The sequence below is a fragment of the Citrus clementina genome, unplaced genomic scaffold (genome assembly GCF_000493195.1).
Source record: "Citrus clementina cultivar Clemenules unplaced genomic scaffold, Citrus_clementina_v1.0 scaffold_2, whole genome shotgun sequence".
Classification (NCBI taxonomy): Eukaryota; Viridiplantae; Streptophyta; class Magnoliopsida; order Sapindales; family Rutaceae; genus Citrus; species Citrus x clementina.
The window spans coordinates 10,723,014-10,739,701 of NW_006262688.1; the positions used below are offsets into that span (position 1 = coordinate 10,723,014).

General features: G+C 34.6%; 3 protein-coding genes across 3 annotated transcripts; all 3 read right to left on the reverse strand.

The window, feature by feature from the left end:
* Positions 1-530: 530 nt before the first annotated feature.
* LOC18051505 (ras-related protein RABA1f) lies at positions 531-2,332 on the reverse strand. Its single transcript, XM_024191228.1, has 2 exons — positions 1,792-2,332; positions 531-1,385 (listed from the first exon to the last, which is right to left on the reverse strand). The coding sequence occupies exons 1-2, from the start codon at positions 2,010-2,012 to the stop codon at positions 953-955; spliced, it is 654 nt and encodes a 217-aa protein (XP_024046996.1). The 5' UTR covers positions 2,013-2,332; the 3' UTR covers positions 531-952.
* A 630-nt stretch (positions 2,333-2,962) lies between these two features.
* Positions 2,963-12,399, reverse strand: LOC18051506 (GTP-binding protein TypA/BipA homolog). Its single transcript, XM_006446673.2, has 19 exons — positions 11,931-12,399; positions 11,715-11,789; positions 11,072-11,222; positions 10,561-10,629; positions 10,270-10,442; positions 9,957-10,094; positions 9,648-9,773; positions 9,104-9,202; positions 8,276-8,396; positions 8,069-8,132; positions 7,313-7,367; positions 7,108-7,232; positions 6,494-6,567; positions 6,239-6,288; positions 5,170-5,256; positions 4,569-4,619; positions 4,405-4,488; positions 3,951-4,001; positions 2,963-3,394 (listed from the first exon to the last, which is right to left on the reverse strand). The coding sequence occupies exons 1-19, from the start codon at positions 12,258-12,260 to the stop codon at positions 3,311-3,313; spliced, it is 2,007 nt and encodes a 668-aa protein (XP_006446736.1). The 5' UTR covers positions 12,261-12,399; the 3' UTR covers positions 2,963-3,310.
* Positions 12,400-14,379: 1,980 nt separating this feature from the next.
* Positions 14,380-15,730, reverse strand: LOC18051507 (rac-like GTP-binding protein RAC2). Its single transcript, XM_006446674.2, has 6 exons — positions 15,490-15,730; positions 15,297-15,384; positions 15,072-15,181; positions 14,908-14,971; positions 14,748-14,812; positions 14,380-14,659 (listed from the first exon to the last, which is right to left on the reverse strand). Exons 1-6 carry the CDS (start codon positions 15,589-15,591, stop codon positions 14,495-14,497), a joined length of 594 nt encoding a protein of 197 aa, XP_006446737.1. The 5' UTR covers positions 15,592-15,730; the 3' UTR covers positions 14,380-14,494.
* Positions 15,731-16,688: the final 958 nt, after the last annotated feature.

The following is a 16,688-nucleotide window of genomic DNA, read 5'->3' on the forward strand; positions in this document are numbered from 1 at the left end:
AACTTTTTTTTTTTAAGTATTGATGCATGAGTTTATTAAAAAAGTACAACAAATTAATGAAGGTTATTTTAGGAATTAATGAGAATATACACAAAAAAAGGTTTGAAAAGAATGTTAGAGGTGTGCCAATAGTTTGTCTAACTCTTAATACAAATACACACAAAAACGGGTGCTGTTTTAAATGCCAATCTTATGGAGCCTTGAATACACCACATTTTTTTACCCACCTGAAAACTTGCCAGCAAAGCAGAACAATATAAGCTAGTTAATAAGACATGATATTTCTGAAAGCAGATCTATTGATCAGCTGGACCATCTCATGTTCCATGTTGAGCAATGAATGCTGCTTAAGGCTGAAAAGGAAAGAAAGTGGGAAAGAACAAATAATAAAACAAAATCTTCGCAGCCGTCGAGATTAAATAACATCCATGTCCTTATAACATAGACATAAGAGAGGAAAAGCAAACCTCTGCTTTTCAAAGAAAAGATTGATGATTTCCTAGTTGGGTTGCAAATGAATGATGTGAATATAAATTTCAGTACAAAATAATCAATCAATCAATCAAGTTTAAGAACAGAATTATCTTAACATACTTCCCAAATTCCAGTCCTCAGAAACCAAATATAAACTATCCTAGAGCTTAGGAGCTGATAACATACTACAATATTTTTTGGAGACAAACAGAGACAATACAATAAGAGAAAAACAGTAGGCTCTTGCACAAACATGAGATCTCAGATCCAAATGATTATGGCTTTAACCTAACTCAAGCAAGATTTTGAGATTACCGGTACATGATGAAATGTAAAACTATAATTTCTTCCCGCACTCCATGTTGTCTCGTCCTGGCAAGCAGATCAAAGCCAAGATGTCTCCAAGCCATGGAAATGTAAGTTCTAGAAAGAGGAGAAACTATTTTTTACCACCTGGATTTTCCTTCGAAGCTGCAGATTATGCAGAGCAGCATCCAGTCTTTTTCACAGCCGATACATCATCTTTAGTACCAATATTAATAGTTTGACCCTTGGGCAAGGCTGCTGGGTCATCACCTACATCAAGAGCCTTCCTACTAACAACTCGATATATCTGAGTGAGCACTTCGGTGAAGGCATTTTCAACATTCAACGACTCTAGGGCAGAGGTTTCCATGAAGAAAGTGTTCTCTTTCTCAGCGAACGACTGAGCATCCTCAGTTGAAACAGCACGCAAGTGACGCAAATCAGCCTTGTTACCCACAAGCATTATCACAATGTTTGAGTCTGTGTGATCCCGAAGCTCTTTCAACCATCTCTCAACATTCTCAAAAGTAACATGTCGGGTGACATCATAGACAAGCAAGGCACCAACAGCTCCCCGGTAGTACGCACTTGTGATAGCACGATATCTGAATAAAAAATACATAAAACGATACTACAATTGACATCTATCATTCTCCTTGTGAACAGAATCAGCCAAATAAACACCACAAGAAGGTCATATCTGAACGTAAATGAAGTAATCAAACTCAAATATAGTTTCAAATATACTCAAGACACCAAACCCCAACAAGGTCAAATTTGCATGTGAAACTAAAATATCACTTTCGTTATGTTCCGCAAAACTCATAGATTTGCTGATAGGGAATTAGATCTCAAAAACAAGATTTTATTGTAAATGTAATGTAAAACTAAATTCAATCAGTTGATAAATCAAACATGTGGCAGGCAAGCCGTTAACCAATCCCAAGGTCGCAGCAAAATCAATGGCATTCAGATCTCAGATAAACAGATCGGTGAAATGAAAATGGTTACCGTTCTTGGCCGGCGGTGTCCCAAATCTGAGCCTTGACGACCTTGTCGTCGACGCGAATGCTGCGAGTGGCGAATTCGACGCCGATGGTGGATTTCGATTCGAGGCTGAATTCGTTCTTAGTGAATCGAGATAACAGATTTGATTTCCCAACTCCTGAATCTCCAATTAACACCACCTTGAACAAGTAATCGTAGTCGTCGTCAGCTCTGTATGCTCCCATTTTTTTCAATTTCTCTCTTCTTCTTTTTTTCCCCTCCTCTCTTATTGAATTGTGTATTATGCAATTAACGCAATAGAGAGAGAGAGAGAGATAAGTGTGAGTGTGTGTGCAAGACAGGTGAGGTGAAGTTGATGATGGGAACAGATCAAGAAAATCTAACGCTTTCGCTATTCTTCTTCTTCTTGTTTGAGTGATGTTATTAACATTGCCTTTTAGGAAGGGTGGTGGAAGAGAGGGACGGGAGCAAGGCTTTCACTTTTCAATGCTTTTTTGAGATTAACTACTAATTACCCCCCCAGCTGGTTATAACTAATTAATTATTATTATCTTATTTCTTTCCTTTAGTTTCTAATTTGAATTTATTTATTTATTTATTTATTTTTTGACGGTAATGGGAAAATATGATGATACTTTTCTCGGCATCCTTTGCAAAACTTGTTCAAACAAAGTGATAACGTGTGGTACCTTTTTCTCTAATTCAAAATTCAATTTGAAATTGTTTCAAAATTTTCGATTCCAACGGCCGGGTCTTACCGAAAATATATCAAAAGATGAACGTGATGCGAATTATTATCAAGTAACGTTTAAAGAGATTTCATTTTCATCTCAAAGTAATACGTCATTCATCGTACGCTGGCTCTTGAAAATTATGACGTTAGATTACTCGCAAAAGCTGAATCTGTATTCCAAACTAGAAAGGTGCAGTCGACGTGTCTGCAACCACATTTTGAATCCGTCTTCTTTTCATTTCATACTTGATGAGGTTGAAGCCGTGTACGAGAGTTGATATGGAAACTTGCTTGGCTTGTCTTATGACCGTTTCCCCAGAAAATTTTCTCGGCATCTTCTTATCAAAACTTCCGCAACTCTTCTTACAATCTCTGTCGCAATTTTAAAATTACTAACAAAAGTCATACCCAAATATTTAAAAATGGTCAATCAATGAACAATGCTTGCAACGCAAACTATTCATACAAACTAGTACGTGTACACATACATATGTATCGAGCCTTGCGTGTCCAAAACCAAGGGCTTTCTGATTACCATAGGGAAAAAAGACTAAAGCCTTTCGGTATCGATGCCAAAACAATAATTTCTAGTGGCAGACTTGCAATTACCGTTTCCTACCTCCTTATTTTCACTACTGTTGTTGCTATTTTCTTTTTACATTTACTATAATTGCTTATCTGGATTCTGGATTCAAATGATAACTATAATTTGGTTTACAAATTCAATAAGATTACTATAATTTGGTTACAAATTAAATAAGATTACAAAATTGTGTCAAGGACAGAGGCTCACTCCTTCGGCCTTTTGCTCATGGTTTTGCGCTTATTAACATCCAGGTATCTCTTCCTCAATCTAATGGCCTTCGGTGTAACCTGCAAAAACAGCATAAAATGACATTGGACAAGCAAAGTAATACTAAGATCAGATGCATAATTAAAAATTTAGCTCAAAAAAATGGTAAGGGTGAACCACGAAACAACTTGAAGCAATGAATAACGTAAAACAGTAGTGGATGGTCATAACTCTAAGAAAAATTAGAAATCCGCAATTGTGTGAATGGTTTAGCACGTAAGAGACATACAAAACAGTGCTGGGATTGTTACGGAAAAAAAAAATGGTTGTTAAAAGCTACCGCATAATTAGGAGTTTTGAGATGGATATTTCTTACAGAAAAAACAACAGAAATGAACTTTCCAGTGTATTAGATAAACTAATATTTGAGACTGCATCCAAAAACATTTTTTTCCCCTTTCTTGTCACCATAAAACATAGTACATTGAATGAAATGCACTTTTGTAGTCAATTTTCAGATACAAAGAGTAATAGCTAGATAAAAATATCATAGAGGCCGTAAACAGTTTGTACAAAGAATCATAGATAAATCTACTCATTAATCTCAAATGCTGTAAAATATTAAGTACAACTTGCCTCAATAAGCTCATCAGAAGCTACATAACCTATGGCCTCTTCAAGCGTCATCTGCACACGAAAAATGAAGACTGTTATGTAGGGTGATTGAAAATGAATAGTCACGATATTGGTATGGCCTTACAATATCCCCTAACTGGGTTCACTAACAACTAAGGCATTACAAACAGGTGCACGACAACCATTTGTTTTTGTTTTATCTAATTTTTTATATTTTCTATCTTTTTCATTTTCATAAAAGGCAGATTGTATTAACAGAAGGTGAACACCATTGACGAATGCCAAAAACACTTTGGGAGTTTATATCATTCTTAGAGTAAATTGCATAAGAACCCAATATCCACAGAAAGAGAGAGGAGCGGAAAAACCACTCTAAGAGTGAAAAATTCATGTAAATGTAACTGAGGACATAAAAACAAACAACTGAATAGCACACTGGACGCAAAGTGCATACGAGGCGAGGAGGAGTTAGCTTCACGTTCTCATCCTTGCCAGCAGCTCGAACATTAGAAAGTTCCTTAGCCCTAACTGGGTTAACCTGTAACAATATGACAGCTGAAATGTCAGTCACCTGGCAACAAACAAAATGGACAATATGATGGGCAAGATTATTCTTACATCAAGATCTGTATCTCGTGAATGTTCACCAATAATCATGCCATCATAAGTCTGCATACAAATGGATAACAGTTAGCAGAAATTCAAACAAAACCAGACATAGGTGCTCAGTTGCTAAGACAAGTATCTCCAATTCCTTGAAAAGAAATAACCTCTTTCACAAAATCCATAGACCATTGTTATTCTGAACTTTAACATGTTAACCACATTTGTAACTCCAAAACCACATAGGTAAATCTGTTGCACTACCCTTAACTCTTCTCCTTACCAGAGATTAGAAACAAGGAGTTTTGAACATACTCGAGCAAAGGAAACACATCAATCTAACAGGTGTCAGAAGTGATTAATTAATGACTGCACAAAGAGTTGTTAAAATTGTCTCAAATGACTCTAAAACAATTCAGTGTCTCCTTACAGGCATATAACAGAGGAACAAAGGACGGTAGATGGATTATATCTATTCAAACGAAAGTGTAAGATAGGAAGTCAATCCATCCTATCCGAATATTGTAAATCCACCATATATAAGTACAAAAAACAATAGATAAGTAGAGAAACAAACATAAAGAAATAGCACTGGTTAAGCTAATAAAAAAACAACCTCTGTCCCAGGAGGCACAAAGAGAATTCCACGAGGTTCTAAACTCATCAATGCATGAGCTGTGATAGACCCAAAACCCATTGATACCTGTTCAATTAAGTAAACAAAGATGACATCAGGTGCTTTAAAAAGCACAGTCCAAGTTCAAAAGGTACTTCAATTAACAGAGCATACAATACATAATGGATGGGATGCCCTTAACTTCTTTTTACTAAAAATGAGATACAATTTTTCATCTATTGATCCCATGCAATCCAGTGGTTGATACTAATTGTCAAAAAGTTAGTTATTTAATGTTGCCAACCATCAACCCTCTTTACCAGTGGATTGCATGGGATCGATGACTCAAAATTTGTGTCAACATTTAGATTAAAAAATTTAAGATGATATATATTACCCATAAATCCCATCCATACGAAATATATCTTACCAACATATTTTTTCAAAGCACTAAATAATTTTGGAAAAATATAGCAACAACTAAATGTCTCAGTACATACAAAAGCAATAATCTTGGTAAAAAGTTATTGAAAAAAGAAAAAACAAATCCTTTCTCAGTTCTTAATAATTGGTACATATGTGAAACTGAAGCCAATCGTTTATAAAATTTAGCAGACGGATCTCTCACCATTAGTGATGTCACCATTTGCGATGTCAATGATTTGTGCGTCATATCATTCCCTTTTACATGCATTCAGAACCATTATTTGCAGATTCTTTCTGATGAAAGACACTCTTATAAAATAGGGGATCACCTCCCACTCACTGTGAACATTCTCTTTGAGTTTTGTGTGTGTTAAATTCAGATCAGACCATTTTACACTGATCTGTATCACACAAAGCACCTTAATATTAACTTAAAATATGATCAATTTCCTACATATTGAGATCTGTAGTAAAGCATATTATATGACACAGATTGCGCATTTACCTGTTACAACAGAAATTGGGGTATTTCCTATTCAGTTATAAAATCATTTGGTTCTATTTACACAGGTATAAAAGTGAAAGAAAAACTAAATTATGGTAAAAAGTTATCACTATACAGACAAAAATTAAATAAACATACCAATACTCCTTTTCTAACATTTCCAAGAAGCCCTCGATGTTTTTCATATTCTGCCACAAGATGATTAATATGAGTGAGACAACAATTCCAAAAAAGGAAATAAATTAAACTATGAACAAGTACAATATAGACACAAATGATGAAAATCAAGGTTATTGGAATAGAAAACGATTATCCCTGTTGGTGACCTATTGCGACACAGTACCATATATGGAAAAGCAACCAAAAAAGGTATCTAAAACATAAGGCGCATACTCAGGAAGGCACGATGCATGAATCCAGTTCCACGAGTGTCACTGCTGAACACACTTCTGTAACCAACCAGGCCCCTGAAGAATACACAACAGAAAATAAATATGCTTTATTCGAAGCAAACACCCTCAGATTTGAAAACAAAGTCCACAACCTCGAAGCAACATTCATGGACAGGTACATAGCAGTTACTTGCATTCCCAGGACATAAATCATATATATCAAAGGCAAGTATTAATCCTACAATTTTGGCTGAAGCTTATACTCTTTTTACCTGTTTTTGAGGATTTTGACAATTTGTCCTAAAAGCCAAAACCAGAGCATGCAAAAAATAAATGAAATTTAGGGTATGCGTATAATGTAGCTTTGTTTCTGCTAAATTTTCTTTGTCTTAACTTTATTATTCTTATTTAAACAGATGATTTTGAACTTACCAATGCCTCCCACAACTATTGAAAGCTAAAGATTTGGCCTTCATTTCATCTTAATAACCTTTAGCTAGAACTACTGTGTTATCTAAAGGAGTCTGAATCTCTCCTTTATCATTAGCCTTAACATCTTGCTGGGTTGTTAAAAAGGACATTTTAACTAATGTTGAAGGAGATTTAAGCAATAACCTTGATGGACAAGTTAAGGATAGTTTAGTCCTGCCAGCACTTCCAGGGACAGGACCCATGTCCATAACCTCAGCTTTCCTGTGAGAGAGAGCTTCCATAACCAACCCCACATGTTCCTCGTTAACCTAAAACAAAATCTTAATGAAGAAAGGTACCAAATACATAAGGAAAGAAGCTAATTGATGTTTGCATCTGAAATTCTTACCTCGATAGTCACTTCTTCAATTGGCTCGAGCTTTACACCATTCTCAGTTTTATACCTGATGTAAGACAGGGAGATATTGGTGATAAATTGCCAATAAAGAAATGCAACAAGAATAAAGATTTGACCAAACACACAGAGAGACCAAAAAATATATAAAAGTGACTTTTAAGTAATCATTTAGAGGAGGAAAATTTAACATAAAGAAGCAATTCTCCAAAGTATTTGCAATTGGCAAATCACTCAGCTCATTATCTATGATCTTTAAAATATAAACTTTCTAATTTTAATACAAAGAATAGAAACACAACATGAAGAACAGAGGTTCCTGGATAAGTACACATCAAGAAAACAATATGTTTCCCATTACATTTTGCAATAGGATCAGCCTGAGACCTAGACAACCAGGAGCAATTATCATTGATACTGATCAATGAGAGTTAAGATTACTAACAAATAGAAAACAAAGAACAGCCAAAAACAGAATCAAGGAATCACACATCCCCCGTGAACAACTATTCCAAAGGTCACATGCCACAAATGTTTAATGAAAACTTTCATGTTTCTCCTGATATTTCTCTCTCAAATCAATACTAAAACTTTAGAGTTTCAGAAGCCTGATATCTCCAGAATATAGACTTATTCCTTTTACGCACACAATAATTATCATATCATGAATATGAAATAATAATGTCAAAACTAGTGCCTCATTTAATAATGACAACTAGTGCCTCATTCAAGTATATGCAGAGAACTTACATAACTTTAGGTGGTGATACAGAAAGCTCAAATCCTTCACGCCTCATATTCTCGATTAATATACCTATTTAGTATAATAGCAATAAAGAAAGAATAAAAGTCCAGGTACAGAATGCCATTCCAAATTATCTATCTCTTTAAGAGATACCCCTCTGCATATGCTTTCAGGGTAAAAGGGAAAAAAATGCAATATTAGGGGATACATACCCAGTTGAAGTTCTCCCCTCCCCTGAACCTCATAAGTTTCAGCCATGCCTGGAATTACATTTATTGCAAGGTTTGTTTCAGCTTCAGACATTAGCCGAGCACCAATCTTTCCTCCGGTCAACTACAATTACAGACAAATGTTCAATCACCTTAGAGAGTTAAAAAATACCCTATATCCTGAAGCATTCCAGTATGAAAGCAACACGCACTGCATAGAACTCTCCAATAAAGAATTTTCCCTTTTATTAAAAATAAAAAATAAAATAAAAATAAAAAGCACTTAGCAATATGAAGGGTTTGCAGTATTCAAATTCAGAATTCATTGCAGGTGAGGTCACCAAAATTTATAAAACCTTTATAAACAATTGGTAAGCACAACTATAGTAAATAAAATCCTTAAACTCAACAGTTAATGGTCAAATGCAAAAATCCACTTACTTCACTTAGGAACTGAAAATTTTAAGATACCAAATGTTTTATCACTTCCAAAATCAAAATTTCATTTTTCATCGCAATGTGTTCAACTTAGATGAAATCAATCATGTCAGGCCATTCTCAAGTCCTCAATATAAACAAACAGCACCTAGACTAAAAAAGGTATAAGAGCTTGAAGCAACCTGCACATGTATCAGACTTAACTACAGTTGTGTCAAACACAGTTTAAATACACCATGAATGCAAGCTGGTAAAAACATGAGGCTGTCATAACCAGAAATGCAAGCTGGTAACAGCTATGGAAAACCAGGAAACTGGAAGTAACATAAAGCACTGCAAGCATGCACACATACATACTACAAATTTCAACATAAGGCAAAGTTAGGGACTTACATGAGTACCATCACGACCAGCCAATGGAGAGTCATTGACACCAAAAGTCATGGAAATGGTTGGGGGGTCCAACTCAATGGTTGGTAATGCAGTTGTAACCTAGGAAGACACATTGATAAACGAACTTAGAGATATAACCAAGCTCTTAAAATATCTATAAACATGATGATCAGGTAAAGAGCACATCAAATATCACAGTAAGATTGCATTGAATCCCATTGCAAAGCAGTAACTTAAACTGAGGAAAGAATAACCACCATTTTCATGCATTAAACAACTATGCTGTTGTGGAAAATTCCCATCAGAAGGCAACGACTAAAAGCAATTCAGCCTACATGATGGAATACTTTTTATATACTAAATGCTTGATTTCAGTTTGAAAGAAGCAAAGATTTAATTTCACAAAAGCACACAGTAATCTAATCCGCTAAACAGAAAATAACTATCAGCAATTTTTTAACATAAGATATTACATATGATTACATGAAGAAAAGACGGCGCGTAAATAACATCCGAAGGAATAATATAAACCACGACCAAGTACCTCTGTATTTGCTACTGTATGGCCTATTGATGGTTTTGTCATGCCTGCTATTGAGATAATGTCACCCGCTCCAGCACTATCAATTAGAACCATGCCTGTACCTTTCTTTTTCATTAGCTTTATAACCTACAAAATCAATAGCATCAATCTGACCTGTACAATAATAACACTGCTTGCAGAAGGTCATTAAATATCAGAAGAAAGAAAATTAACATTAAACCCTTGAATATTGAAAATAATAGTTAAAAGCAAATTAAGGGTGAAGCTATAATAAATTCAACTAAACTAAGCAAAGATATAACAACAAACCTTTCCTTCTTCAATCTTCTCAGTCCCAGAATCAGTGATTCGTAGTCCATGTACTTTGTCACCAACAGAAACAACACCAGAAGAAACACGACCGGTCAATATTCGCCCAAGATAGAAGTCTTTTTCCATCATTGTAACCTGAAAGCCACTATCAATTATTTTCATCAAATATCTCAATGAAGGAGTAAAAACTGTGTGCCCGCTTCCCCCACCACCCCCCGCCAAAAAAAAAAAGGGCAAACACACATGAGCACGCGTATTTACACAACTACATTTCGGTAATTTAATGAACTTATCAGCATTGTATACCAACCAGCATTTGAAAAGGTGCGTCAAGGCTTGCTTTGGGTGGGGGAACATGTCTTATGATGGCATCAAGCAATTGCGACATATTCCTCACATCAGCAGGCGGATCTTTGGTAAATGTGGAAGATGCCCATCCTTCTTTAGCAGAAGCATACAGAACTGGAAAATCTAGCTGCTCGTCTAAACAGAAGAAAATAAATCAAAATTATTAAATATCCCTTTTTTTCTAATTTACTAATAAACTCTTAGCCAAAACAAGTTAAGTCAGTTGACCATAAAGTTTTTTATATTATTTCACCTGTAGCACCGAGATTTGCAAAAAGATCAAACACCAAGCTCTCAACTTCATCACATCTCTCCTCGGAAACTGCATAATGCAAGCCAACGACATAAGGACTAATCCCTAATAAACTAAAGAAAAATGTCATGAGTTATAATATCTGCCACAGCTGAAAGTATAAAGTTGCAACTGCAACTTATTTGCTAATAATTGAACCTATAATATATAATTATAACCACTTTTCAGCCTAGTTCAGGTTATTCAGTGCCTAATTTTATCTCCTAATAGTTGGTAAGATTCCAGTCCACAAGACCGCATCTTCTCGATCAGAATGCATCGAGCATGGTCTGTAAGATGATGATGCCATCATCCAAATCTACAGTTTAAAGAAAATGCAAGCACAGAGGAGAGGGAAGAGGATATCACATTTTCTTTTTTATGTTTGTCTTAGGCATCACCCAAACAAATTGCAGTTTCAAGGAAGCCACTCTCATAAATAAATATATAAATAAGTGAGTATATTTCATACCAGCAGGTCTGTCAACTTTGTTTAAAAGAAGTATAGGGCGTAGCCCATACTTCAAGGCCTTGGCAAGGACAAACTTTGTCTGTGCAAGTGGACCTTCACCAGCATCTACAACTAAAATTGCTCCTTCAACCATGCCAACAACTCGCTCAACCTATTTCCATCCAAAATAAAGTCAAGCATAGATCAACCATCAAATAATTCGGGAAATGCTAAACATAACATACCAGTATTACAAAAGGACTTCTAGCAAAGCCCATTAATCAATTTAACCCCTACTACTAGGCTTTCCCAATGATCTCTTTCATCACACACTACACAATTTTTCCCATCAAATTAATGTGCTACTTCTTTGTTCACATAGTATCGAATTTTTCAATAACTTAATGATTTTCTTCTCATAAAACACATCCCAAGTTACAGTAAATGAATGAAGCCCTCCATGGAGCATCATCTTAGACCTGACTCCGCCAATTGGATGATATGACAATTCTGACTGTTTACATAAGCAGTTCAAACACTCAAGCGGTGACTTATATTATCAAATCTTCAAGTCCACATCATATTTTGAATTTCTTCTGCTCAGATTGCATTTCATTAGCATAAAATTGTGTATACTTAATAAAAGGGAAAAAAAAGGACATACTTCACCACCAAAATCAGCATGTCCAGGCGTATCAACCATGTTCAGCTCATTTTCCCTCCAAGATATCCCCGTAACCTGCATATAATTCCCCAAAAAAACAGAACATTATTATGCCAAGATAATCTAAATACTACAGCACTTCAATTGGATATTATTTCACTACCAACAATACTACGTCGTTTCAGTGTGGAAGCAAACAAATGACAGAAAACGAACCTTAGAGGCGATAGTGATACCGCGCTCGCGCTCAAGGCTGATGGAGTCCATGGCGCGTTCGTGAGGGATATCAGCACCGCACTGGCGTAAGAGCCGGTCCATGAGCGTGGTCTTGCCGTGGTCGACGTGAGCTATGACCGCCACGTTGCGGAGCCGGCCAGGGTCCAGCGTCGAATTCGGAGATACGGCGGCGGCGGCGGCATTGGCGGCTGTGAATAAGGCGCGTGCAGACGAGAGGTAGGATTTGAGATGAAGTGATGATGCTGACGGCGAGGATAGCGATCTCTTGCCCGTGGACCAAAGAGAACTGAGAAGTAATGGACCGGCCATTTCGTGAAGAAATGGCGAAGAGATTGTGTGCTAATTTGTTCAGTTGGCGGATTGATTTGATTTAATTTCTTGGTTGCCAAGTTTTCCAGCTGATGTGCGAGGGGTTTAGGGTTTTGGGGTTTTCGAGAAATTAGGAATATTCTTATTATCTATTATTTGTGTAAAAATATCGACTTTTTTATGCTAGTTAAATTTACGAATTATTAAAATTTGTGAAAAATAGAAAAAAAAAATTAATTCTATGTTAAAAGTCAGAATTGATATAATAAATGACGACTTCTTTAGAAAGTCTTCAATTGATTGTAAAAATTATGAAAAAGAGTTTTTTTTTTTATTAAAGATTTTGAATAATCTTTATAATTGTATCCTAGAATCCAGCTTTATAAATATCCCAAATTCAATTAAACATGTTTTGTAAAATTTATTTCTTGTGCTTTGAAAAATAATAAATTATTTTAAGATCATAAATCAAATAAACTCGTAAATTCTATCACCATTATATATCATTGTTAATGCATCTTGGATAAAAATTCTTTCTTAGACATCTACATTTAAAAAAAAAAAATTGTAGACAATAAAATCTTATATTGAAAGTTAAGTAAATTTTCTTTTTTACTCAATTTCCTTCTTCAATGATTTGGTATAATTTATTTAATAATCTTAAGGTTTTACTGTTAGATCAAAAGATCCAACATTGTTGATTATTAATTCAACGTTAAACTTATATGTAAATAATTATATGTTGTGAAGTGTTATATAAGGTTAAATCTAATTAAAATGATCTATTGAGGTTTATGTTGATATGAGATTCAATGTATTTAAAAGGGTGTGAGCCTTTAATATGTAGATACTAAAGATATGGATGAATTCTAAATGCTGAGAAGAATTTTCATTGTACTAAAATGAGAATAACTTTGGCTATTAAATAACCTTACATAATGAACCAAGCAACAAAGCAGGAACGCATGTTTAACGACTCCTAAAGACATGGAAGACTAAAATCAACAAATAACGTCACCCTTAACAATAAGGATTTTATTTTGACTAAGTAGTAACAAAATCAACTCAACAATGATAATGGGGTGGGGTGGGGAGGCCTACCCCAATCCCCACCCCATTAAAAATTTTCACCTCAATTCTCCATCTCATTCTCCAGTAAATTTATGGTGTGTTTACTTCATGGAATGGAAATGATGTGGAATGAAAATGAGTTGAGAATGAGAATGGACTGAAATGGGAATGAGATTTCAATGTTTACTTGGCAAAAATAAATGTGAATGAGAATGTGCTGAAATGTCATTGATGTGTTTACTTGGCAAAATAAATGGGAATGAAGAATGAGAATGAGAATCAATTTACTTAAATACCCATAGTATTAATAATTAATAAAAATAATTTATTTATCATTATTAACAATATTATCATTATTGTTGTTATTATTATTACTATTATTATTATTATTAAAAATAATATTAACAATAATTAATAATAACTAAAATAATAAAGTTAATAAAATTTAATAATGATAATATTAATATAATATTACCATTATTAACATTTATTAATAATAATATTATTATAATTTTAGTTATTATTAATTATTGTTAATATTTATATAATTTTTAATGAAAACGTTTGTCAATAATTAAACAACTAAATTTCTTTTTAATAAAAAAGCAAAAAACTGTATTTAAATCATTTTTATTTTAAAAAATTATACCATACGGAAGTTAATTAATTCGATGAGTGCCTTTACAATTTTTATAATTCATGTGAGATAAATTAAGAACAAAGTTGCGTTTTCATAATTGTTCCATGCTCCCTTAGCAAGCACTTATGGCAAAATTTGAAGGGATCTCATTACCTTCCTTAGATCTCTTCTTGTAAGAAGATGGAAAATCTGTCTTAAATCAAACACACGATTTGTCTTGCACGATGTATTAAAAGAGACGACATGTCATAGTTCTTTTATCGCTTCGTCTCGAGAACATACGGAATCTAAATCAATACAGACGACAAGCATACAAAATGAGCCATTTTACTCTACTGCTTATTCTATCTCAAGTGTACTGTTTGCCAACAAAAAGCCTCTGCAAAATGCAGGGGAAATTTTGAAATACTGAAAGAAAGAAGAAAAGAAAGCAGCAAGGCCATGGCCTTACCGGCACATATATATATATAGCTTAATAAGAAATTACAAAATGGAGAGATTGATAGATTGGATTTTGATCTGTTCATAGAAATATGCAAGGCCTTGCCTTTCTCTTCCTCTTCTTTGGTTTAGGAGGCTGCAAGACAACTTTGATTGCAGCATCAAACACAGTCTTCACATTCTGCTGAGTCTTGGAACTGCACTCTATGTAAACAGCAGCACCAATCAACTTCTTCAATTCTTCCCCCTAAAAAAGTGTCCATAAGATTCATGTCTACAGATATTTCCTTTAGAAGTATATATACAGCACATTTTTGTCTCTTATTCAAGCTTACTTGAGCAGTTGTGATTGGCGTAGCACCTGGATGATTAATCAAGTACTGCTTGTCCTCGCGTAAATCTGTATTCAATTAGGTCAATTAAGGTACTGTATGTACAAATTTGTAATTTATTGACAGATATGTGTATATGTATATACACTCAAGATTTATTTACCCTGCTTTGTTCCGACAAGGACGATGGGCACAGTTGGGGCATAATGCCTTAGCTCAGGGATCCACTACACACACAAGAAAATTTTGCGCCAGAAATCAGAAAATAGATATGTTGATGATTAATGTTATGTTATGTTACTATATACATAAGATAAAATCAGCAACCTTCTTTGAAATATTTTCATAGCTGGCTTTGCTGATGAGAGAAAAGGCCAACAAGAACACATCAGCACCTCTGTAACTCAAAGGCCTAAGCCTGTTGTAATCCTCCTGTCCTGTGTCACACAATTAAAGAAGCATATGCAGAACCCTCAAGAGTCAAGACTCAAAAGCAATTCTTGAAAAAGCAGCTACTAACTAAAAAAGTACTTCTATGGAGGAAGATCTCACCAGCAGTATCCCATAGACCGAGATTAACTGTGCTGCCATCAACCACCACGTTAGCACTGAAGTTGTCGAACACAGTCGGCACATAATCCTATATCAGAAGGAAGAACAAAATTAAACAACCTGTTAATTAATTATTTGAATAATTAATCATAAAAAAATTGAAACTTGTTTGTGAGAGTTCATTGGATCATACAGTTGGGAATGTGTTGCTTGTATAAGAGATCAGCATGCAGGTTTTGCCAACAGCTCCATCGCCGACGGTGACACATTTGATGAATCTAGCTGTGTTCATCATTTTCGATGAATCCTAGCTCCTTTTTTCTTTATCACCTTCTTTTATTCTGTTCCATCAATAGCATATACACTTTGAAGAAAATGTTGAAAGCCTTGAATTAATGCCAAAGATACAGAAGCTGAATGCCTTTGAGTTTCGAAATTTGAACAGAAATGGAGGGGTGAAGGTGGCGTTTAATAAGGTGGTGACTATCTATTAAAGCACCCACTTTAGCTACGATTCTTTATCTTTACCATGATTGCCGAATTGCTTTCTGTTTCTTTAAGGGGAAGGACCCAAGAGTCTAAAGACCAACAAAGTAAGTGTTTGGTGCTAGTGTTAGTTGGTTAAGTGTTGAACAAGGTACATACTGAATGATGAATACTTAGAAACCTTAACATTGCTTATTTAGCAAAAACTACATCATAATGAATGCAAGAAAAATACCCAAAAGTTATATTTATTTATATATATTCACTTTTCTAGGCATGAAATTTACATGCTAGCTATCTAACTCAAATGATGACATCAAACCCACATAATAATCTTAGGGTAGCCTTTGGGTGAAAAATTTACATAGAATGGTCTTATTAAAATCATCCCATAAGAAAAATCAACAGATTTTAACTTTCTTCTTTTGTTCACTTTTATAATTTTGGTCAGTTACAAGATAAATGTGCATGAATAAAAAGATATGTAATATACATGGGCAAATGAATAATGTGGTATCTCTGCTCCATCTAAAATTTTCTCTATTTTTAAGAGTATTTTTTTAATTATATATATATATATCAACTCAATTAGAAACTTAAAATATTTTGAAGCGAGATGGATCAACCTTGTAGGATTCATCTAAAATTTAAGTGGGGCTATTGTGACTTCCATTGCTGATTGCTTTCATGGGCATCATCTTGTTTTTCTTAAGAGTGATTTGTTTGATTTAACTTAAATATCAAGTGATATTCGGTCTCCATAGTGCGTTGGTTAGATTGTATATGGCATATGCTGGCTGGCAAGAATGGCTGCTATAAGTAGAAAGCAATAATACAATTTGCTGGCACATCATTTTTACTGATCATTTGTATAAGTAAAAAGTGCACAAATTGTCTCAAAGTTTG